The sequence below is a fragment of the Dendronephthya gigantea genome, unplaced genomic scaffold (genome assembly GCF_004324835.1).
Source record: "Dendronephthya gigantea isolate DGI-Jeju-01 unplaced genomic scaffold, DenGig_1.0 000006F, whole genome shotgun sequence".
Classification (NCBI taxonomy): domain Eukaryota; kingdom Metazoa; phylum Cnidaria; class Anthozoa; order Malacalcyonacea; family Nephtheidae; genus Dendronephthya; species Dendronephthya gigantea.
In genome coordinates, this window is record NW_021163016.1 from 1,159,268 (window position 1) to 1,185,390 (window position 26,123).

Here is a 26,123-nt window from a genome sequence, read left to right on the forward strand (position 1 = left end):
TTCGGCATTTTAAAGCGCTCAAACATCGAAGCTAGTAGGGGTCCTACCAGCTTTTTCTTCAGCCCAGGGCTGAAATTCTTAAAATAATTTTGAATTTCCCGCCATTTTGTCGTTGCTTGCATGTCGCCATATTAACAAGGTGTTGTTGACTTATAATCGTGTAATAGACTAGTGTTGAAAGTATTTGACAAACTATAACTTGCGTACGTTAAGATGTGCGCCTATATACTTAGTTTAATAATAGCAAGTCTTTTTAACTGTCTGCCGTTGTAAAGTTGGCTGTTAATCTCTGTTCGACCAATTTCTGGGCTTTATAAACTTTTTCTTTCAAATATGCTTTCGCCAAATTCAGCAAATCTTTTGATTGCCCAAGTTATTCTTCTATAAGGATCTTCCATAGTTCTTCATATCATAAAAGTCATTCCTTTGCTCTGCGTCGTTGTTTCATCTTCGTCATCAGGAAAAGTCTAAGGATTGATGGAAAATAAGACTTTCTGTTCGAACGAATTATTTGTATTAAAGGAATTTCTGTTGATAGCATAAGGAAGTGAAGATGTCAACAGGAGCACTGCGTATGAAGTAGATAAATATAAGCCCCGTTTACACTACACTCGATTTATTGGCACGGCACGGCTAAAATGGGTACCCGTGCCCATTTTATCTGTGCTCGGCCTTTGTTTTGGTAGTCTGAACACTAATAAAATTGGGCACGGGTGCCCATTTTAGCCGTGCCGTGCCGATAAATTGAGTGTAGTGTAAACGGGGCTATAATTAATCATGGGTTCATCGACTTGAAACACTCGCATATTCTGTGTGCAAGGGAGGGAATAGAAATATGGGTACGTTAAGGCGTTTTTCTTTGTGCCCTCCCAGGCAAAACTGCCTTAGCTCATGCGGTTATGACGGGTTTGAAAAGCAAGGCTAAAGTGTTTTGAAAACAGTAAGACCAGGCACCCTATACCTGTTCCCATATCCACGTCAACAATGACGAATGCCTCTCTTTTTCTCTGCCACTATAGTCTATACACATGAAGTTCACCCATGTTCGCGGTCGCAGAATTCCCGCTTGAGTAGAAAGAAAGGCCTCTTTCCAGTTTTATGACAAGCTTAGCCTAAGTTAAAAATAATGTAATCTATAATATTGTGCATGGTTTCCAACAATTATTACAACATAACGGTGAGAAAATGCCATATATCTTACTAGCACATATTTCAACTCCGCTTTTTTATTTATGATATTTATAATCTTGAACTTGTAGTTCACGAAATGTTTTCACACACACAAGAGTTTCTTTTTCTCTACAGTTTTCTTATAAAATTCCAAAGCACTTTATACAAATGTTTCGAGAAAAGATACCTCGCGGGAAAGGTTTTTAATTGCAAAAAATTTATGTGAACGTGTTTGAAGCATTTTGGATAATTAAACGCGTGGGGGTGTCGAAAAATCTAACCTGAAAGACCTGAACGACAATAAAAATAGGGGGGTTAAAATAAGTATCAAATTTTAGGAAATTTGACCGACGAAGTTAAAAATGCCTAAGAAAAATATTTAAAAACCTGAAAAACGCAACCAAAACGTTCACTTTTTCGTCCTCTCCGCCTTTTTTGTCAATGCAGATACCCACCTTAAGCTTGTTTTATTGAAACATGAAGCTTGTATAAATAAGATATAATATAGCTGCAATTTGATTGGCAACATGACGAACAAAGGCTGTCGAATAGCTACTTGCATTCTTATACCGATTGCCAAACTTTTTACCTTATTTATTCTTCTTCTTTCTTTAGATTTTATTAACATCTCGTTAACGTCGCCAACAGCAACACCGGTAAATAAATTCATTATAGCGATGGAGATCATCAGGATAAACAATACAAGAAATATTTTTTGCAAGGCATGAAGTGATCCACTTGCAAGGAATGTGTCTCGATAATCCAATTCACCCGTCATCATCACAAGTGTTGTCAAGAACGATGTAGGAACATCATTGAAACCTGCATCTTGATGCATGATCAACGAAAACGATAGTGAAAATCCAACGAGTAATAATATAACCAGTGGCAACACCTGTTGGTAAAAATAATTACAAATTCATAAAAATAACAACAGGAACAGCTCATTAAACAGTGCAAATCTTGGTAAAATGCGCGCATACATCGACTGTTTATTAAAAATTGAAAAAATGTTTTAACTCTTTTTTATGTCGTTAAAAGACCATTGACCATTAAAAGAGAATTTCTCGTCTCCAAGCCTTCGTTGTAAGTGTTATTAGAAAAATATTTTTTTTAGCTTAACTGCAAAGACTATTTCTCAAGCAAATGTAACATGTAATCCTCCCACAATGACCTCTTTTTATTACTCAAAACTAAAATGATACTGCATGCTTTTTCTGAACTGCAACAACCCCGTATTGCGTTATTTCGAAAACTGTTAAGTCAATGGTCGTTTCTTAATATCTCGAAACAACTTGTGTTTTAACGTTTTTCTGAGTGACTCACTTTTTTCAATACGAGTTCTTCGTGTTAGCTACGTTGCTGAGATTGTAATATTTGTAATGTTAATCATAGTTTAAGTTTTTCGACGAACAGCTAACCATGGCTGTTTTATGAATACCTACCACCCCCAGTAAAGACAGAATGGTTCAAGAGATGCTATGTAAATAGATGCATGCATTTTTTATAATTTTTAATTTTTTATAAATGTAATAATTATGAATTGATAAAATTTTCAACTTTTTAATTTCATTGCTATTGAATATCACCTAAGTTAAGTAGCACGTTTGTTGTGCCTAAATATCTAATAAAGACGTATGAATGTTTTAAAGGAGAACGAAATGATATGCTGCAAAAAACAAGTAGCGAATAAGGCAAGATATAACAGCTTTCATATACTTTCCCATCAAACGTACCATGCAAACTGTTCCGAACACTTTAATTGCCATGAAGATGTAGACTCCAAAATTAAAAAGTACTCTAAAGAACTGGGAAAAGTTCACCCACGCAAGAAATATCGAAATTGCTCCAACTACGATCTGTCCGTCGGTTTTTTTGTCCCCTCCAGGAACGACATAAATCATTGCGCAAATAAAAATTGTCAATTCGAAGATATTTTCCAAATCCCTCATATATTCCTTTCCATATGCAATCATCTACAAGAAAATACACAATCATTGCGATGCAAAAAAATATAGGTTAACATGTAGGCTCCAGCTTCGGCTACTGCACGCTCGCAATTCTTCACTTAGAAATTAACAAGTATGGGTTAGTAAATGAACTATAACTCCATATTTGAATTTCTGAACTATACAGGGGGAGCAGGGTATGTTCGAAAAAAATTGATGCAAAGACTGAAAGCTTGAGTTATAGAAATTCATTATAGTATTTTTTGGAAAAAAAAACTCTACGTGGTTTTTCCCAGCTTTATCTTTAATAGTATAATACACCTTCATCTTGTTATTACAGGTATTAAGTGAAGTCTTCTCGCTAATCCTGCCTACTCTGTGTTAATTTTATCATTTGTAAATTTAATAACTTAATTGTCTCTCAATAGTATAACAGACGACCAAAGTGGTGCTGGTAAGCTATTCCGAGATAAAGGCGACGTGTAGAGGTCATGAATATCTTGATTGCAACTGTACGTGGCAGCAGACAAATAACGAAAGATGTATAAGGAAAAATCCTCGTGACCCAAAGGCAACTTACGCGGCATTTGAAGGAAGTTTTTCCCTGCATGTACCAATGTACGCGTGACCGTTCTCAAACACACGTGTAAAATTTTGCAATTATTACCTACTACATACGCATGCTGCATCACAAACCTGAGAAATTTCTTTTACTAAAAGAAATCCACTTAAAATAAGAATAACGACAGAGAGTGCTATCATACCAGGTGATTTTAAACGGTGCAAACCTATAAAGTAGTAAATGAACGCAACTAATATAACTAGAAATACTCATTTTAGACGACCTGCAAGTATGGACAATAATTTAGTCAGACGTTTGACGAAGACGCGTTCTTACCGCCACTTTGGATTGCGCCATATGTTGTTAAAGTAATCAGAAACATGGTATAAAGAAAAAAATTCAACAGGAAATACTTCTGAATGCCCGAGGAATACATCAGCCAGTTTAATAACTTTACAACCACAGCATGGCGCAAAAACCTGTCTGCATTTGGACTTTCTGTCATGCGTTCTAAAGCTTGAAGCTTCTTTTTATCTTTAAAATGTAAAAGTATTTCAAAATGGCTTACATAAAGAGGAGATGATATACGTGGTGCTGTACATGATGCAATAAAAACTTTATATGAATGATTGAAAAGGAACAAGACTTACGATTATTTCTTTTGAATGGAAAAAACCAGTAGCATAAAGAGGTATCAACATTCCGAGAAATACAGTGATCAAGAATCAGAAATGCGACGTCGGGTGCTGTGTAGACCAATAAAGCCATAATATCGTCCGGGTCATGACCCGAGTCTTCGAACAACTGAAAAATTCAAGAACACACTATAAATTAGGGAATGAGAAAGGAAAATGGTGTAGCTCCTGTTTTACGATTTTCTGTGTAATCCGATGTCTAGGGGACTGTCGAATAAAGAAAATAAACCAGATACTCAAATAACCCAGAGAACTAACCAAAATGTATTGTCTCTGGTTCAGTTTGGGAGTTCGCAAATATCAAATAATTAAAGAGGTCAGTAAAAAATCTGGAGACAAAGGCCGCGAGACAGTATTCGAACACAGGCATCCCACGCAAGAACCAACCCCTTCACTACCAGACTGCTCTACATCGATGGTAAGTTTAGAGTTGGCCACTAGTTTAAAGTCATATAGTTATATTGTTAACTTGAATCGGCGGAAACACAAATCACAACAAAAGAAAAATAAACCATTAACAATAACAACAACAATAACAACAACTGCAACGGCAACAGCAGCAGCACCAGCATCAACACCACCAACACCACCAACAACAACAACACCACCAACACCAACACCAACACCAACGCCAACAGCAACAGCAACAGCAACACCAACAACAGCAACACCAACAACACCAACACCAACACCAACACCAACAACAACACCAACACCAACAACACCAACACCAACAACACCAACACCAACACCAGCAACACCAACACCAACACCGACACCGACACCAACAACACCAACACCAACACCAACACCACCACCACCAACAACAACAACAACATGAAAAGAAAAGCGTGCCATTAATTAATTACCTCTTTAAGGAGTTTTGGGTTTCCATCTTTTACACAAAACATAACAATTTCTTTTATTGCCAATTCCTTGACTCTTCTATAATCATAGTCGCATGCATAATCCAGAATATTCTTTCGCTTTTTCCCATCACTTTTAATCTGCGCATTCTTCTTTAACAAATATTTTAGAATTTCCGCATAACCATACTCTGCTGCTATACCAGCTGCGGTGAGCTCCATATTATTTGTACGATCGATTATTTCCAAGAGTTTGCCCTGCTCAAACAAGTACTCCACAGCTTCAAGCTTTTTAGACATTACTGCGAGGTGAACGACCGTATTGTAAGAATCACTATATTGAAACAGATTTCGAAAAGTTAAAAAAGTTTTAAATTGCTTCGGTTTTATCTGAGACATAAATACGAGAAACAATCCATCTAAGTTTCATTAATATTTTTCAAGAATTGAAACGGTCGTGGGCATAGTTTTATAATGTTATAAAATGCACCATGGGGAATCTTGGGAGAATACCAGAGAACTTTTTAATTTTTTTTTAATATTATAAGAAGAAATTACAGTGCAACAAAAAAATTATTTATCAGATCATGAATAAAACTCTCTTTACATGTTATTTAAGATGTTACATTAAGGCCAACCTCCACTTGCACGTACGTACCCGGCGATATAGAGTAAAAGCCGATTTTATATAACGTAAGCTTTATATAACGTAAAGATAGCAGCAAATAATGTTATTACGTACGTTATTACAGCATTTGCTGGTCATTTAAGTGCAAAGGAAAATCTTACACGTTACTAATTTTGAAAAAAGGCAACTTCCGTACTAGTAGGTTATTCAATCACAACACCTATAATCGATAAAAATCGATTGTGCGAAAGAAATTTCAATAGCATTTGTTCAAAACTCATTTACCATTCTATCACAAACAATACAATTAAACCAATATAGTCACAAACACGCTTCATAAAATAACATGTATATAACGCGACGTGTTCTGATTGGTCGAAGCCCGTGCCGTTGGATCATCCAAACACGGAAATTAAAAGTTTTAAAGAATTTACATTTAAATTCATGCCTTTTCGTTGTTATTTTATAAAACAATTCACTCGCCTTCGGCTCGTGTTTCGCGCGCTTTTCTTAACTCTCGCAACATTCCCACGTGTTTGGATCAGGCCATCCAAACACGCCGGAAACCATTAAGTAATTGTATAGTTCCACATATACATTCCGTCATCATCTACGGTTCTAGGAGCGGTTGAGATTCGACGTCCATAAATCAAACTCGCTGGCGTAAGAGGGTAAGAGACACCTTGTTCATCATCATATATGTATGTTAATGGACGATTGTTTAAGGTTGCTTCGATTTCTACAAGGATAGTTCGAAGTTCTTCGAAAGTCAACGAAGTTCGTCCGATTTGCTTCTTTAAACAACGTTTGGTGCTCTTGATTAAACGTTCCCAAAATCCCCCATGCCAGGGGGCCTTTTCCGTGATAAATTCCCACGAAATACCGTTATCCACGAGATAACGTTTGACATGGTTTGAATGATATATCTTGGTTACTTCCTTGGCAGCAGCTTTAAAAGTTTTCGCATTGTCGGTTAGAATTTTTCTTGGCATTCCTCTTCGGCTGATGAAACGTGGAAAAGCCGTCAAAAACATGTTCGTGGATAAATCTTTCAATAATTCTAAGTGTACTGCCCTCGTAGACGCACATGTGAACAAACAAATGTACGATTTCACAGTTTTATCATCTTCCTTTACTAACAACGGTCCCGCAAAATCAATGCCAATGTTTGTAAATGGCGGTTCATCGCTTACACGACAACTAGGTAATGATGGCTCTCTCGGAGTCTGGAACGCCTTACCTTCAATCTTGTTACATATCACACACCCTTTCAAAACACGCTTGACTGTTTCTCTTCCTCGTAATATCCAGTAAGTTTCTCGTACGCCATTGAGAGTTGACTTGATACCGTTGTGGTGAACTCGTTTGTGCTCCTCTTCGATTATAAGCTTCGTAAAGTGGTGCCTAGACGGTAGGAGGATTGGTTCTTTGGCTTCGGTTGAAATCGTTGGGTATTCAAGTCTTCCCTTACATCGAATGATCTTTTCCACATCAAGGTATAGATTCAATTGGTTGATTAGTTGATTCGGATTCTTGTGACTTGAATTCAGACGTCGAATTTCTTCAGGGAATTCTGATAACTGGATGCTTTTCAACCGTAACATTTCCGCTTCTTTCAGATTTTCAGCGTTTGATTGTTCACTTTCATTCGCCACTTCGATACGCTTCATCTTCCTTACAGCTCGCAGAACCATTGCTGTAACTCTTAACAACTTCTTCTTCGAGTGGAATTCGTTGCAATCCATTATTGCCCCAATGTTGGCATGAGAAAATAACTGGACGGATTCGGTTGAAAGGTTTGGCGTTGTCAACGTATGGGACACCGTGGTAGGATTCTTTACGACTTCATTCATGGAGACCTCGTTTTCTTTGATCTCGACCTTTTTCGGCCATTCTGTTTCGGATTTGTACAGAAATTCGGGGCCCTTCCACCATCGTTTCTCGTTTACTAATTCGTTGGCATTCATTACTCGTGACGGAAGATCTGCGGGGTTCTCTAAGCCTGGGCAATGTCTCCACGAATCTTGAGCTGTGCATTCACGAATTTCTTTCACTCTTGTAAGCACATATTGCTTCCACGGCTTGGCGTTCTTTATCCAATACAACACTGTTTTCGAGTCAACCCAGTAATAAATTTCAACATCTTGAGGTAATTCTAAGACATTCTGAATGTTATTGGCGAGTCTTGCAAGAATGTTCGCTCCGAGTAATTCCAATCTAGGTATAGTTTGCCTTTTTAATGGTGCGACTCTGGTCTTCGCTGCGATCAAATTGACATCTACAAGACCACTTTCGTATTTCGAACGAAGATATATTGCTGCTGCATATGCTTTCTCTGACGCGTCGTTAAAACAATGAACTTGAATCGAAAGAACCTTGCCATCTATTTCAAAGTAACATCTTGGTACACACACATTGCTCAGAGATTGAAGATCTAATATCAGTAAGTTCCATTTATCCAAATGTTCGACACTTAATTCATCATCCCATTCGATGTTTTCGTTACACAACAACTGGAACAGCACTTTCCATTGTATAGTAAAAGGGCTTAGTAAGCCAAGCGGGTCAAAGATCTTTGCTGATATCTTTAACAACGATCGTTTAGTTGGAGGAAGTGATTTTGCTTCGTTGACAAGATCGGAAAAATTGAATTCAAGGGTATCCGACTTTGTGTTCCAAAGGGAACCTAGTACCTTGGTTGTGTTGTCATTCGGTTTAATTGTTGTTGCAGTCACAGTCTTTGCATAAGACTCGTCTTCTTCTGTGACGCCTTTCACATTAGTTGCATTCGGAGAACTTTCCTTTGCAAATGTCTTCTTAAGGTTACTCGAGTTAGTGTTCCACTTTCGTAAGTTAAATGCTCCCTTTCGCATAATTAACTTCGCATTCGATGATACTTCCGAAGCTTCCTTCTCGTTGTCTGCACCTGATACGAAATCGTCAACATAGAGGGATTTCTTTAGCAGTTCGATCAATTGAGGGTCGACGTCTTTTTGCGTTTCCAAGTGATGTCGGATCGTTGAGCTCAAAATTGCTGGGGATGGTCGGAGGCCAAATACCAGGCGGGTAAATCGCAACTGTACAAGTTCTGAATTCAGATTGTTTGGTTCCTTTAGCCATAGAAAACGTAACATGTCCTTATCAAGATCGGACACCGCGGAAATTGGTAGACTTAGCCGTAATTCTCAATACTTAGACTTTAAATTCGGCAAGCTAAAAGATTTATAAATACTCAACAAAATATCTCTTGCACAAAAGATTTGAAGCTTGCACACGGCAAAAACAAATCATCTGAAAATGTCTGAAAATGTCTCAAAATGGCCATTTTACGGTGGCAGATGCATACGAAGAGCCTTCAAAAGTTTCCAAAACCGATATTGGAAGAAAAATTGAACTTTTTTTCAACTTATTTGATAGTATTTTCTTTGACAGCAGTTTCTGAATACTAGGATTCAAATGTGAGCAACTGATGAGATATTTGACTTCCAACACCAATTTCTGCGGTGTCTCAAGATCGTTAATTGCCACCATGAGAAAGGCTTTCTCTATATCTGCAGTTAGGCCAATTCTATGCCATCTAAATTTGACCAGTGTGTCAAACAACTGAGGGATAAAGTTAGGGCCTGTCTCCAGACAGTCGTTGAATGAATACTCACGATCTGGTGGCTTGGCTGATCCATCGTAGACAATTCGAAGCTTTGTTGTTTCACGATCTCGTCGTATAACTCCATGATGCGGTAAATAATGAACAGATTCATCATTAGTAATTTCAATTTCTTCGTCTGAAACCTTCTCTACAATACCATCTTGTATCTGCTGTTGGATAATTTGGTCGTATTCTTGTAATAACTCTGGTTGGCGTAACATCTTGCGATGAAGAGATCTGAGGCGATTTTCACACAACTGATAATCACTCGGTATTGATGGGCAATCTTGTTTCCATGGTAACTCGACTTGGTATCGTTTTCCGTTGAAATGTACATTCAGTTCTCGTTGACGGACTCGATAAATTCTTTAGGCTCTGGATCACCTTTGATGCCAATCGATTCCGTCTCCCAAAATTTCCTTAACATATCAACAAGCGGATCTTGCGTAGTCTCTGACTGGTTATCGCTACTTCCCAATACTGCCAAATTGGTTGTACATATTTCATTGAATGAGTCATTGTTGGTTGGGCCAGATAAAAGCCAACCAAACTTACTATCAATTGCTACTGGACCAAATTCTCCTCGGACTGTATCACCTTCTACTAGGTCCCAGTAATGGTCGGAACCAATCAGGACGTCGATGGAATCGTTTGAATCGGAACTGTCCGCCAGTTGCAACCCTTGTAAATGGGGATACTGATCTACTTCAATCTTCGTAATTAACGGCGAACAAATGAAAGTGCTGAAATCATAACATCTTCGTTTTTGTTGCTTCGGAGTACCAATGGTGATACTTCACATTTCTGCTTTCGATAACTTCGCTCCCCAAAGGTGTTGAGGTGAAGCGTTTCGGACTTCTTCGGCTCTAGGTTTAGTCTTGACTTCAAGCCCTCAGTGATGTAGGAGCGTTGACTTCCACTGTCGAATAATATTTTTACCTTCGATGATTTAGATTCGTCTACATTGGTTGCTACAGCAGTCGCAGTTTGTAACATAACATGTCCCTTCGCAATAGTTGTAGCAGTGGTGGTCTGTACATGAGCAGTGTGCATGGGTATTAGGGTTTGGGTTTTCAGTTCGATTTTGGATTTGTTGCAAGGTTTGGGTACCATGAACACCTTCATTTCCTTTTGTTGGGGCTGCTTGTTCTTCCACATTAGGTTTCGTTTTCGTAATTTGTTGATTGCAGATAGACTGATGATGTCTACCATAACATCGTCTACAACCCCTTTGATTAGAACACTGATTACTTCGATGTCCCCTTTTGAGGCAAACAAAACATCGTCGATCTCGTTTTAGGATTTCTAGTCGAGCCTGTACTTCACTTGTCTGGGTGCAAGAGGCAGAAAAATGATTACCAGAACAATATACACATTGAATTTTATTGCCAAAGGTTTGACCATTAGCCAACAATGCTGCAGCAGAACCATGGGGTGGTGGCTTAGTTGGTGGAATCTTGCCCTTCTCAGGAGTTACTTTAATTCCATCACTTATCTCTCTAGCTTCGACTTCCTTTAGAATAACACTTAACACTTCTGACATTTCCCACACATCTTGTGCTGTATTTCTTGCAATTTGAAGTCGGACGTCTTGTGGTAATTTCGACATGACAACTGGTATCAATAGGCTACCATATTGACTGGAATCGACTCCCAGGGCTTCTAGCCCTAGGATATTGACGCTGATCTTATCATAAACGAATCGTAATTGTGTGGTTTTATCTGATGTACATGCTGGGATTTTGAGGAGCTCATCCATATGCGTAGAAATAATGTGCTGGGTTTTACCAAAACGCTGATGTAGTATATCGATAGCTGCCTGATAATTGCTCTCAGACAGAGTTAGTCCTTGAATGGCCCGTAAAGCCTGTCCCTCCAATAATGAGTTTAAATGATTAAACTTGTCTATCTTCGACAAATAATTGTTAGTATGTATCGCACTGTTAAAACTATCCCAAAAGGTTCTCCACTGAGTAACATCACCACGAAATTTGGGTAATACAAGCTTGGGTAGTTTCGATCGGTTCTGGGTTAACACTGGTACATTATTGTTAATGTTAATAGAATTTTGTTGATTAGTCACTGTACCTGTAGATTCAGCTGTCTCGGGTGGACTGATGGACACAGACGCTTGAACATCACTTACGTTGTTATTGTTGCTAGTACTAGCTGAACTGTCCAGGACAGATTCACTGTGTTGTTGTTGTTGTTGTACTGGCTCCTCGTTCGCCGTATTCGTATGTTACTTTGTATTTTTATTACCCTTTGAACTTCTTCGACTTCGCGTATTTTCTCCAATATATGTCGCTGAGTGTCTAAAACTCTCGATATTAACTCTTCTGCCTCGTCGATTTCAGCTGCTATGTCTGCAACTTCACTAATTTCGATTATTTTTTGATCCAAATCCTTTACGTATTTGAGTTTTTCTTCTAGTAGAATGGTTATCGTGTTCAATCGTCCTCGTTCTAAGATTTCTTCCTTTAAAAGTCCTTCGGCTTCGTTTATTAATTTTGTGATAACTCCTCGATTTCCCCCGCGTACGGCTCGTATTCGTGTCAAATTCTCTTTCGTTTCGCTCATTTTTCGATTAAAGATTGCCCCACGTTGGGCGCCATGTTGTATTTATCGTAAATATACACTTCGTTTAATTTAAATTTGAAAAATTAAACAAAAATAACATAAATATAAACTAAATGTCGTATATTCCTTCTTCGTATCGTTCTTTTGTAAAAGCATGTGTTGATTGTGTTCTCACGGTGTAGGACTGGTCCCTACTTAAAGTGACTCAAATACGTTTACTTCTTTACACAGTTAAAGAGAAAATACTCATGCACGCGGAGAAAAAAAACTTACATCGGATGGTATGACAGACAGTTGTTTTTTGAAGTAGCTTCCTGAAACAAACTATGACACAATTGTCCAAACATAGGAGCAATTTTTCGATAGAATGAAATTTTGAAATTTAACTTTTTTTCAATTGTGCATAAAAATTTCGTTTGCTCGAAAAACTCCTTCCAGCGAAAAATTTTCACTTTTAGCTGTGTTAGTTAACACCGTATGTCTTTTTCACATTGCTATATAGTAATGAGGATAAATCAACATTTGAAATAAGGTAAATCCCAACGACGCATTGCACTTTACTTACCCTATTTGTAAAGGATCCGCTCCTTCTTGCAATAGGAACTCCATTAACTTGATGTTTCCATTCCTAGCTGCTGCTAATAACGGCTGATTATTGGGGTTGTACCCATGTAGCAAATATGTTACGCCTTTGGGATCCTGTCTTTTCATCATATGAAGACTTCGCTTTAAAATCTATTAAATCAGGTTCAGAACCCAATTAATACAATTTCTCTACTTGCGTATCATGTTCAGAATAAATGGGTGATTAATATTCGCCGGGTTGGTCTCGTTGTGATTTATAAATTATAGTAGCTTTCAACCAGCTAATTCCTGGTTCACCTCTGCGGACATTGTACCGTAGAGTAGAGCTATCCTGGTAAAGGAGGTGACATCTTGTTTGTAATTCCTAATTTTTAGGTATGGAGTATTTGAATAAACTTATTTAGGTTGTTTGTTATGCTTAATTAATAGTTAAATCCACACCTTTAAATTGGAATTTCAAGTCCTATATCTCCTAGTGGTATTTCGTTCACTACATTCCAGAACCATTCCCTTTCCCCTCAATATATTCTTCATCCCCTCCCTTCAAATGAGGAAGAGGAATCAGAGAGATAATCAAGAGTTTATTACCTCGATATCCACATCATTAATGATATAATTTTCGAACAGCTCGAATTTTGCGATATTTATCAGCAACAAAAGACTCTAAAAAATTACTATATTAGTAAATGCATGTAATATCAAAGGAATAGAACTCTGATTTTTTTACTGTATAGAAAAATAATAAAAACAAATGAATACTGGTTGGCGCGCAGTGCATGGTTGACCTCTTTGATTGAGCATAACACCACACTTATATATGACATTGCAAAATTTAGGCTGCACAATCATTAAGCCAAATAAAGTTTTCAAATGTAATATATAGCTAGGCCTCCTATTTTAAAGATTCTCGAATTGTTTTACTTTTTTAGCTATAAATATTTGCTATAAAAATTCAAACTACAGAAAACATGCAAAGTTTTAGCATTATTCTTAGCAAATGTATTTATTTTTGAAAAATATCCCTCATGTTTAATGAAATCCTTATCAAAACTTCAAGGGTAGTAACTAAAAAACCAATGAGGTAGCCGTAACTTAGGAAACGATACTTCATTATATTTCCTCACCCTTGGGGAAGGGGGGGGGGGTTAGCATCCCTATGTTATAACATAGTTTTTCTTCATATGTCGATCGTTATATACACATACTGTACCTCTTTCTGATTCCTTGCAAGCCATAATGGGGTACATCCAGATTCGTCATAGATGCTAGTAGCATAACAGTAGTCGTAAAACTATTAGTTTGAATTAAAGAAGTGAAGTTAAATATAAGTTCAAGATATTTTGAGGAGGTTTATTAATAACTCCTTATTAACCGAGGGCGCGGTCTTTACCGAGAAATATTGGACCAGAGTCTTTTTGCACTGACTGAGCGCGAAGAGCGAGGTTTGTACAGAAAGATCGAGCTCCGATATTCAAGGGTTAGTGGTTAGACTGTTGTGAGTTTTTTGTTCACAAATAAATGCACGCGCGGATCATACAATGAACCAGAAATTTCAATATTGAAATTTCGAGTTCATTGTATGTTCAGCAAGTGCGTTTATTTGCAAACAAAACACGAACATAAAGTCTCTAACACTTTTAATATACAATCTGAGTTCATTGATTGCTGCATTGAAGATCCAAGCTTCGTTCCAGACTGTAATTTTTGAATAAACCATGATTTTCGTCGGTTATTTCGAATAAATTATGAATCTCATGATCCGTCGTCAGGCAACAAGAATCCACGTGATTGATTTTGACTAATCGCGTGAGTAGATTTCGGCCAATGCATGAAGATTGTTTATTAATTCTGAATAAACCACGATTTTGATGGGTTATTGCGAATAAACTATGATTCCAATGATCCGTGCCAGGCAACAAGAAACCACGTGATGGAAGGTTAATAAAAAGTTTATTATATGGCATAAGGCAGGTATTTGCATTTGAAACAAACAAGAAATGCATGAATTCGTGTTAGTAGCATTTGATAAGAACAAAAACAAAATATTGAATTATTTAGTATACCTAAACTGTCTGCATGGAGACGTCTTATTAATTTCAAAAGCATGCAATTAAATTTTTTCTTCAGCATTTATTTGTGCCTTTTTCATTCAGAATTTCTCTGTTTTCAAATTTTTAATGAATCAGCGGTAACGCCGGTCATTACGGGAAAGTAATTGACCACTGAAAATTTTCTCCGCGAATCACTGAACTCCATTTTTCCGGAAGTGACGCTTGCACGCTTGCCATATAATAAATTCCTACAGTATAAAATAACTCCAAATCTAAGCATAACATACTGATCGTATTGATAGTAAAAAAGAATGTTACACGGCATGAAGATATGAATGTAATGCTAAAAAGTTTTTTCTTCCTTTTTAGAAACATTTTTTATCTTCGCACCGCCGTGTAATGAATCACATTCGATATTCGTTCATGCTACCTCATATTATTATACATATGTGTATAGAGATTTATGCACAGCAGAATGATGAAATAAAAGTCGTATTTACTGTGTAAATAAATTTCATGCAACTTGATTGGACGTACGATGTTTTTCACGTGTGAAAAAATGCCATACACGGCTTTTGATTGGACGTACGATATTCTTCAAAAAATTGTCATCTGTCATTTTGGCGGCAATTTGTTTACATTTTCTTTCGAGATGGCGTCGAAATACGGGAGTGAAATTCAAAACATTAAACATAATTCTCATATTCAAGATATTTAAACATTCAGCACATTCCCAAAACTTTCGGAAAGAATACCTAACTGCTTTTGAACAAAATTACAAAGAAACTGAACGGTAATAGATATGTTTTGATGCATGAAATTTCGATTTTTTTGCTTGCTGTGTTTTTGTATAATTAAAGCGTATCGTTTTCAAATTGATCTCTATATTAAACATTTATTAAAAAAATTACTTCATGGTTGGCTCGTTTGTACGATTTTTATTATGAACTCGTTGTGAAGGATCGCAAACTCACTCGTTCGCTCATAGGAAGCCCAGAAAAATGAGTTGAAGTCAATAAAAATCCGTAAAACACTTGAGATATGTGTTAAAATAAATTAAAGTATGTAATTTTCTACAAAACTACTGTTAGAACCATGTATGTAGCGTGCTCCATTGGCGCTGCTATTTGACTATGCAATAAGCGACGTAACTTACTATATTATTGGGAAGGAAGGAAACTCTCGCCTCATTTTTCAACTTATCACAAATTAAAACACAAATTACCATAGTAAAACGGCACGTCGGTTGCTAAATGCCTACCGTAGGTTCAAGTTGAATAATCAAACTATACTTTCATGATAAAAATAATGCTGAATTCAAAGAAAGGGCTGGAAAAAACGTACACAAACTTTGTGAATTTGCCGAAATTTTCGTGAATACATGCGGGATGTAAGTACCTAACCAAAATGGCGGCCAGCAGAAGAATCTGATTGGTCGATCATTCATTGTTTACCTTTCTCGACCAATCTGATTGGTCGATCATACTTTGTTTACTTTTCTCAACCAATCAGATTCTTCTGCCACCGCCATTCTGGGTAGGTACTTACATCCCGCATGTATTCACGAAAATTTCGGGCAATTTACAAAATTTGTGTACGTTTTTCCAGCGCTTTCTTTTGAATTCAGCATTATTTTTGTTACGAGAGTATAGTTTGATTATTCAACTTAAACCTACGGTAGGCATTTAGCAGTCGACGTGCCGCTTTACTATAGTAATTTGTGTTTTAATTTGCCAACATGTTGAAAATTGAGGCGAGAGTTTCCATCCTTCCTAATAATATAGTAAGTTACGTCACTAGTTGCATAGTCAAATGGCAGCGCCACTGGAGCACGCTACATACATGGTTCTAACAGTAGGTTTGTAGCAAATTACATATACTCTAATTCAATTTAACACACATCCCAAGTGTTTTACAGACTTTTATTGACTTCGACTCATTTGTCTAGGCTTCCTAAAGTTCACTACGCTCACTCGTTTGTTTTGGGATCCTTCACAACTCGTGCATAAAAATCATACGCACTCGCCAACCATGAAGTAATCTCAATTTCTGTCAATAAGGTTGATACTATTCTGAATTAAATTGCGAACAACTCATCATTACCGTTAGGACTTGGAGAACAAGGTAACGAAGAACATCAAGATTCCCCACAGCATAGTGAAAAACATTCCTGTTATTTTCATCATTAATATGAAGCAGTTCAGCAGAAGGTTGCATCTCAAAGATTAGCCGAACGATTCTTAATTTATTTGCCTCGGCTGCCCTGAAAAAAAATATGCATCAAACAATATTACTCATATTGATAGATATATTTTGCAGTAAGATAAAATATTGACAAATATATTTGTAAACATTTTTAATTATTATGTTAACGGTCATATCTAATTTAGAATGGAACCAATTTAGGGGGTGCACTACAAATTTAACAAAAAACATTAATTAGGGTTTTACTCAGATTAAACAAAAGTGTTATATATGCAAAACTTTACTATCGTTTCTCTTAGCGAACGAAAAATGTCATTCCAAAAAAGATATCTCAAAAAGTAAATAACTTGACAAATATTTCAGGACCGGGCCGTAGCTAGACTGCTTAATTGGGGGGGGGGGTGTATATTCATATATTCATATTTATATAGCGTATCATATAATAGCGTACAAAAGAAATCAGTCGGGCAATAGGACTATATGAATATACACCCCCCCCCCCTCTATTAAGCTTCTAGCTACGGCCCTGTTCAGGACTAATATTGACGACCAATTCTTGGCTAGCATATGACGTCATAATCAGTCAATCGGCGCCATCTTGGTTGACTCTACAAAGTTTACTTCTGCTTTTCAAGATAACAAACTGCTTTTTTTTCCTTGTTTATTTTTTAACTGCTTATCATCTCTGCCGTATTATTGGGCGGGTATTAAAAGATGACAACGACGAAAAAATTATTAATGCACATGTTTCGAAAAATCAACCAAGATGGCGGCATTGCAAACGACGTATACATTGGCTCACTTTCACCTTCCTCGTTACATGTCAATCGTGGAGAATTCATGCATTTATGTGGGTTTCTTACCTCATTAAAGGTGTCACCTTTTCTTCCTCTCCTCTTTCAAGAAGACTAGAATCGCGTTTAAGACATTCTTTCGCAAGTTTTTTACATCCAGCAGCACAAACGTTACCAACAAACTCATTCCAATCCTCAGTAACAGTCTGCTCTTGGTCTAGAAATTTTCGCCAGTTGGTCTTTTTCATAATCAAGTTTAGTACCTTAGAATTGCCACTCTGGGAGGCTGGGTAAAGGATTGAATGATGTTTGTCATCAATGCTCTTCATAATCTCCAGAAGTTCAGTCCTTTCTTGGGATTCAAGATCTTGTAAAAAATGAAAAAGGCCAGATGTTGGAATAATTTTTATGCATAGAATAGATAACGCATTTTGGTGTATTTTGAATACTGAAAATTCACATATGACAAGGTAGTCAACCAAAAAATCGTGTAATACATTTAAAATCAAGACAAGAGCATTTTAAAGCTACCGCATAAAATTAAAAGGATTTAAAAGCCATGTTTCCTCTGAATATGTGCAATATAATAAAGGGTGCACTATGTGATAACCAGTTTATTATTACATGATAGGTGGGGTGATATCATGCTGTTTTATCTACTACAGGACAATATAACAATTGAAGCTTATGCAGTTCTAATAGAAGGTTTAAGGGACGTGAAATAGCTTCTCGTCTCGAGGGGGCTGAAGGGACACTTTGTCATTACATATAATAAATGATTAACTTGAGATTTCGGACACTTACATGTTTCCAGCATTTCTTTTATGATATCAACATAGTCGTTTAGAGCTGCTAAAAGAATGGGAGATTCCCCATCATCATTTCTTTTGTCTACGCGGGATTTTGTTCTTATCAATCGCTTAGCGACTTCGATATTGTTGTAATTTATTGCAACAAGAAGTGGAGTTGATCCATAGCTGTCGGGGAAGTCAGAAAGATCATTCAGAAACTTCGGTCTCTTCTCGAAAACTTTCAGAATTGCTTTCGCTGACGTTGTTTTTGTTGCAAGGACGTGTAGCGCTGTCTCTTTAGGTCTTTCGTCTTGGACTCCAGAAACGAAAAAGGTGAACCGATGAAATAGACTGTATTCACCCGACACTGCTTTTACATACACCTCACAAAGTACATCTAAGCATTTTAGACTGTTTCTCTCCACTGCTTGAAATATACGACACTGAATTGACGTCTTCGACAATGGTGATACTTGAAAAATCAAATGGAAGATTTTGAGAGAGCATTTTTTGTAGAAGTACTTATTGCGTTCACATTCGGACAACTGATCACGGATTATCCTCCAAAAATGAAATGATATAAAAAATTCATTAATCTAATTTTAAATACTCCCGTTCTGTGCATAGAAAGTTGTTACTTCTCTAATCAATTTTCGCCTCTTTTCATTAAAGTATTTTTGCGTTTTGAACTGTTTGGTTTTTCATGGAAACATAAAAAATACGTCCGTAAACAGTTTTTCTTTTTCTGACCAGACCGATTATAGTATACCGGAAGAACCGTAGCTATACGCCGGCCTCTGAAAAGATTTGAAACACATCAAAATATATTACTTAGCCAACATTTCACGTTTTCGAAGGAAAAATTCCCATGCGTCTATTTCTGTTTAACATTTAAGAATCTGTGCAAAATAATCCAATCAAATCACTACAGCTGAAAAGAGCGTACCAAAATTAGTAAAAATGCAAAGTTTGGTTGCGAAATGTCGTAAAATGCGGAAAATATAGCCTTGCAAAGTTTGCAAATTTGTATACTTTAGTTTAACGCACGCAAAAAGTTACCATTTTGGGCCCGAATGTGGTAACATTTTGCGTCCGTTAAACAAAAGTATACAAATTGCAAACTTTGCAAGGCTATATTTTCCGTATTTTACGACATTTCGCAACCAAACTTTGCATTTTTACTAATTTTAGTACGCTCTTTTCAGCTGTAGTGATTTTATTGGATTATTTTGCACAGATCAAAAAGTAGTCTAACATGCAAAGGGTCTATTGGCCAAAATCCACTGTCTCTGAAGACAACATATTATGCCAAAACCCTTGTGCCGGTTGCTCGAAAAATAATTCACCCTTTAGCATGGCCAAGATTGAACTTCACAATTTTATGGTTTGGGCAAAAAAGTTGTTATTATTAGTGTCTTATTTGAAAGAGCTTCAGTTACAATTATGCAGAAAGTTCTATCTCAGATCGTGCTTTGTTCAAGAAATATTTCGTCTCAACCACAGAATAGATATTAGTGAGCTTAAGCAAGCGACGTTTTTGACAACACAAACGGCATGAGTAACGCCAAAAGACTGGGTCAAGGATTGTGATTGGTGAAAAATAAAAACTTTACTTCCGGTCAACGTACGTGTTGTCAAAAACGTCACTTGCTTAAGCTCACTATTTACAGTTAATCTGTGACTTAACTGTCCGCCATCTTGGATTATTACGGATATGCAAGACCAGTGAAATGAATATAACTGGAACGCTACCTTCTGACAGGAAGTTGAAGTTAAGTCACCCCCAGTCTTTACACGCAAAAACAAACATAACCAAAACAAAACGTTTTTTTGTGATTTCGTAAATTTGATAAAAACTCCCCGAAAAATGTTTTTAAGGAGTTAAATAACTGATTTTGTTACTGCTTACAGCCGGCTGAGACATTCTTGATGTTAGTAGAATGCCTTTTATGCACCTATTTTTGGAAATATCGTTCCAGTTATTTATTACAGTTCACTGTGCAAGACATATCACATGTGGGATGATGCAACATTTTTATCTTGATTGCCGATTATGAATATACTACAAAACTTACGCCAAAGTAACTATAGGCTTGAATGTAAACTAGAAATAGATCCCAAATAGATCCCGTTTATTTCCCATACCTCCTAAAGTTAAAATAGCGCTTAATTATGAATTTGAGACATGTAGCTTTGCAGCTTTTTCATGAAGCATTTTAAACTTCTATTTAAACACTTTTCGAACAACCAACCCCTGAATGTAAATATTTACCCCATTCATAAAAGTCCCTTTGGTGGACATAGCTTCCAACACCTATTCGAGATTTGGGTAATGCATCAACATCACTGTCGAAATCTTTTTCCTTCTTTAAAATTGCTTTGGCTAAATTACAACATAGAGGAAGTCATGTTTAGTGGCTTTACTGTTGTTACCTGTTTTCGTTTTGATCGTTTTTCCAAAAGACAGCGAGAAAATTAATAATCCCGTCCTGCATAATGATGTCAATTTAACACCGTAATCCGCACGTCAGCTTACCTAAAGATTGTTCCACGATTTGCCTAAACTCATCCCTTCCAGCATCGTCACTTTCCACGGAATCATCAGAGGAATCGTTGGAGAATTCGTAATCTTCTAACACCCTGAGTGGGCCAGAATCGACTAGAAAACAAGTAAATACATAAATTTTGGGGGTTGACGCATAATCGTTTTTTTCAATGCATAAATTGAAGTTTAACACATGTATAAAGGAGCTTTATCCGCAGTAAAAAATGACGTTAATAAGGCAACTCACTTCATAAATAAGCTGTGATTGGTGATCGCGTTCGATTTAAAGACAAAAGGTATGATGGATCATAAAACACACGAGAGAACCCAACCGGCACCTAGTTCCTGCCCTGTATCTCTTACTTATTCTGTAAGCTATTACGAGTTTTGGCTGATGCCCCAAATTGCGACCGAAAAGGGCGTTAATTGTACAATCTTCCCACGTCATTTTACTGCATCTTAGGCATCTCATCTCTCATCTCATATCCGTAAGAATACTGAAGTTTATTTTCCCCGAATTACTACAGTAGCCTACCTTCATTTGCATCCTTATCGATCAAAGGAGTGTTTTCAGTTGAACAAAACTCTGTGATCTGTGCGCTATCCAAAGTGGAGCCTGTAACATAATTTTTTGAAATAAAACATGTAACGTGCATGGAAAATCTAACTAATGTTACAAACCGTGAAACAGGTAACAATTAATTGATTCATGAAAAACACTGTTTCTTTAAATAAGTAAAGGGAACTAGTTTTTTTTAAAAATATTGAAGGGGATTTAGATCATTTTGCGGAGAGGAAGTCGTCCCAAGAATCGAGTCAATAGCGAGCTTTAGCAGTTACTATGTACGAGTACAAGACTCTCTTCATTTTAATTTGCGTCAAACGCGCGGCGATTTTGCCTACGCCATCTGCCAACGAAACCCAAAGACTAACACTACGACACTGAGTGCGTAAAATGCTATAAAAATTATCATTTATTATTATGATATTTTGTAGAGCTTCCATTATGAAAATTTTTTAGAGTGGCTCGATACAGTTTTTCTAAATTTTTAGATGCATGTTTTAAACGGGGATATATGCATTTAATATCTTGCTAGAAGGCTAAAAGTTAATATACTTCGAGGAAACATACATATACAGCACTTGTGGCGGGCACCCGTTACCATGAAGACAGAGACGTTTCAAAATGGCCATCTAACAAGGTTTAGTCATGTTTATATCATTGTTTACATTGGAAACGAGTTCGATGACCCCGATTTTTTTTCATCGAAGGTTAACACTATGGATGCTTTCATCTATAAAAAGTTTTACATTTTTTTTTACTTATAAAAAATTTCTTGGCTTAATAAAAATTCCCCATTACAGAATTTCTTTAAAACTTTTTTAACCATAAAGCATGTATGGCGTAAACGTTTAATATGCAAAAGGGATTGGCGGTCAGCAAACTCCTTTGTGATATAAACACGAATAAACAAGGTTTTGAAACGCCTCAGTTTCCATGGTAACCGGAGCTAGTTCCAGCATCTGCATCTTTCACTTACTCTGTGACTACTAGTTTTGGCTGATGGCGTAAGCAAACAACACACTAGAATGACGAATCTCGTACTCGTGATTACTGCTAAAGCTCCCAAATTCTGGCCGGAAAAAAGAGGTTGATTAATTGTACCATCTTTCCACGCCATTTTTACGGCATCTTAGAGATTAAGGCTGTAAGGAATATACTGAGGTTTATTTACCTCGAATTACTACAGTACCTTCATTTGCATCCTTATCGATCAAGGGAGTGTTTTCAGTTGAACAAAGCTCTGTGATCTGTGCGTCATCTAGAGTGGAGCCTGTAACATATTTAAAATAAAACATGTAACGTGGACAGTTAAGTTTTTATAACAATCACATTATGCATTGCTATCAATGATAGACAACTCTATTATTTCTTTGAGCCATTCTATAAGACCAAACTTCAGAACTTCAGAACTTCAGAACTATGTGTTCTCCCTAATTTCCGAAGCATTCTTGATTGTGTTAATTATCTTGGTCCAAGCTTTATCAGACCTATTCGACCTGCATCAATATTTCCATTTCCATTGTCATTGACTTTATTTTCCGCATTCAAAGGACCATCATCACTATTACAGGGAACACTTCCTGAATCTTCCATTCTATTAAAATGAGAGTTACAAGATATTGTTATTGGTGCCTTTTATATAGAGACGCGTGGATGGCGCGGTTTTACATTTTGAAATGGTTGCACGGTTGAACCAACTATAATTATTATAAATACAGTCAATATCTACAGTCTAATTTATATAATTTTATTACTATAATTCCACGGGCTAAATTTTCAAGCGAAATGCGAAATATTTCGCCTGTTTCTTTTGAATTGTGACCACTTGAATAAATTAATTCTGCTACATTGCTCACAATTCAAATGAAGCAGGCGAAATATTTCGCATTTCGCTTGAAAATTTAGCCCGTGGAATTAGGGCTTAATGCGTTGTCGTAATTAGCTGTAATTCGGTTTTCATATTTTCGGATATGACCAAACAACGAATTATGTTATACGAAAACTAACCCTAAATTATACCCATTTTAGTAGGCTATACCGGTAAATATTCCTTGATACAGTTTATTGGCTGATTTTTATATGATTTTCGTAATCCTAAGACGAATTTTGTTGTATGTAAACCAGCCTTATAGATGGATGTCGACATTTAACTTAACGAATTTTTCACGTTTTTTTTGTAATGTTGAACCTCGGACTATTGAGCTGTCAATGCATATATTACTTTGTCTGTTACTTCCCCTAATGCCTCTTATAAAACGACACCATTAGCGCACAATAGTGTGCTTTGACAACACAAACGGTATGAGTAACGACAAAAGACTGTGTTAAGGCGATACATACACAATTGTATTTAGAAGTGAATCGAAGCAAATAGCGTTGTTAAATTCAGTTCTTTGGAGGTTAATACGCGAACACCAAATAGCTAGTAACAACAATTAACACTGATAAACACTAATCTTACCCAATATAACGTCTTCACACTCCCAGTGTATCGGTTGAGTTTGACGATGACAGTTTCGTGTAAGTATCAGTACAGAATCTATATGTTTTTAATTCCCAACGCAATATTCTACTGAGTTTGGGGCTTTATAGTTTACACAACAGCAATGTTAAAACACCTTTGTACATGCATATACGCTAGCTATAAAGCTGTTTATCAGTTGCATCTGAATTTGCGTCATTTGAATATCAAAATTAGTGAACCGTACAAATTGAGTTGTAAATCACAGTCTGCAAAGGAAATGGCTTGTCTTACATTGTCCTTCCTTCGCTCTTCGGTGCTTGCGGTGATTTAGCTATTATTTCTAAATTTTAAGTGGAAAACGAAGCATGGGACACAAGGGTAAACGAACTTCATGCAGGGAAAACAATTGTTTAAGTTTGTCTCCATTCAAGGCTGGTTCATAAAACGTGCTGAGGACAGAGCACATTCCTTTTTGAGTACTATATCTGGAGTAGTGCTCGTTCTTGGGCACCGTACATGTTAAAATTAATTTGGAAGCGTCATATTTACCTTTGGTGCCCGTAAAAGCGACGGGACTGTGTCGGGTACTCAGTCTGAACGCAGCTTAACATACGAATCATATGTATGTGTTCATGCAAGAAACAGCATATATATCCCAGTGCTGTTACAAAACCCGATGATTCACTTGAAGTTGCATTCTTGCTCCAATCACAGTTAATAGAATACACATGGTTTGGAGACTAAATGAAAGTACAATACAACTCATTAAGGGCCTGTCTACATGGAGCCGAGTTACCGGGCTAACCGAGTTGCTCGGCAGCACCGAGTTCTCGCCTGTTCTATATATTGTATGGATATCTCGGTTGACTGTTTATGGGGCGCATCCGAGTAACTAGGTGTGCCGATTTCTCGGCAAACTGTGCCGGGTTCTCGGCAAGGCGAGTTACTCGGTTATACCATGTAAACACTTTGCAACGGGAAACTCAGCTAGGCGAGTAGAATATTCGCCAAACACGCATGTGCGTTTACGTTTCATTTACCACCATTGTAAAAAACTTTTTGAAATTTCGCGTCCTACATAACAAGTACGTCATGTAATTACAATGTACCGTAAAAAATACCGAGTTACCCGGTTCCATATAAACACAGTACCGTTTTGTCCCGGCAAGGCGAGTAACTCGGTTACCCGGGTAACTCGGCTCCATGTAAGCAGGCCCTAACTATGTTATTGCCCAGGTTTATCCAAAAAAATGGTTCCTTTCTCGTCACGTGTCTTTTGTATTTCAGCCAAATACCAATGGCATTCTTCTTGCTACGCTCATCAACCTTGACTTGAAAAATATGTTAATTATGAGATTGCTATTGGTTTATCTGTACAAAATACAATAAACATGTGATGAGAAAGTGATGAGAAAATGTACCTCAACATAGTTAACGAGTTGTATTGTAGTTTTATGCATAGGCGTAGGGTATTAGGGGGGGGGGGTGAGTGGCTGGAGCCCCCCTAGACATTTTCCAGAAGGTAATAATTGCATCAGACCAATGTTGAATATTTGAAAAGGCATCCTTATATACACATGAAACGTTATTATTAGTGAATATAATAATATTTCAAACAACTCGGAAAAGCAGTTGCGAAATACATGCAGAATTCTCCAGTTCTAAAACCATAAAATACATGGCAGCCTGTTCATTTTATCTTATACTAACCTTTTTACCCACAGGTAATAACCATTTGTAAATATTTTCTCTGCCTATCGGCCATATAAACCACGACTACCGATGCGACTATATATCAAGAAGAAAATTCCTGTTTAATTGTAATATTTAATATCAGAAAGTGTTGCTAGCTAGATATCATGTGTCTATCAACTGTGCTCCAATGCTTTGCTCCAATGCGCGAGGATACGTTGTGTCTTTCTTACTGTAACCACAGTTAATCCAGGGTGTTTCGAAAAAAACCCGAAAACTATTGAAATCACTCATTGTTAAAATTTAAATGCCGTGTTCACGAATTTTAGCCCTTG

At 36.9% G+C, this 26,123-nt stretch overlaps 1 protein-coding gene across 3 annotated transcripts; it reads right to left on the bottom strand.

The window, feature by feature from the left end:
• Positions 1-76: 76 nt before the first annotated feature.
• Positions 77-24,320, bottom strand: LOC114516771 (transient receptor potential cation channel subfamily A member 1-like). 3 transcript variants are annotated; one of them, XM_028536346.1, is made up of 20 exons: positions 24,094-24,320; positions 23,129-23,226; positions 22,822-22,902; positions 21,603-21,683; positions 21,059-21,181; positions 20,795-20,905; positions 18,536-18,994; positions 17,801-18,098; positions 16,836-16,995; positions 13,892-13,972; positions 13,270-13,344; positions 12,662-12,831; positions 5,246-5,576; positions 4,332-4,485; positions 4,018-4,215; positions 3,816-3,907; positions 2,907-3,146; positions 1,760-2,065; positions 962-1,112; positions 77-467 (listed from the first exon to the last, which is right to left on the bottom strand). In XM_028536346.1, exons 2-19 carry the CDS (start codon positions 23,223-23,225, stop codon positions 1,014-1,016), a joined length of 3,156 nt encoding a protein of 1,051 aa, XP_028392147.1. In that variant the 5' UTR covers position 23,226; positions 24,094-24,320; the 3' UTR covers positions 77-467; positions 962-1,013. The 3 variants fall into 3 exon arrangements, with proteins under 3 accessions (XP_028392147.1, XP_028392145.1, XP_028392148.1); XM_028536344.1 differs by having other exon boundaries at positions 23,120-23,226; XM_028536347.1 differs by lacking the exons at positions 77-467; positions 962-1,112; positions 3,816-3,907; positions 4,018-4,215 and having other exon boundaries at positions 1,977-2,065; positions 23,120-23,226.
• Between the last annotated feature and the right edge of the window lie 1,803 nt (positions 24,321-26,123).

Excerpts from the sequence above, each read along its gene's own strand:
- LOC114516771 (XM_028536344.1), bottom strand. The coding sequence starts at position 23,225 with ATGGAAGATTCAGGAAGTGTTCCCTGTAATAGTGATGATGGTCCTTTG. Across the intron at positions 12,832-13,269 it reads TTAATGATGTGGATATCGAG|ATTTTAAAGCGAAGTCTTCA; the intron begins GTAATAAACTCT and ends CTGATTTAATAG. Across the intron at positions 4,486-5,245 it reads ACCCAAAACTCCTTAAAGAG|TTGTTCGAAGACTCGGGTCA; the intron begins GTAATTAATTAA and ends TGAATTTTTCAG.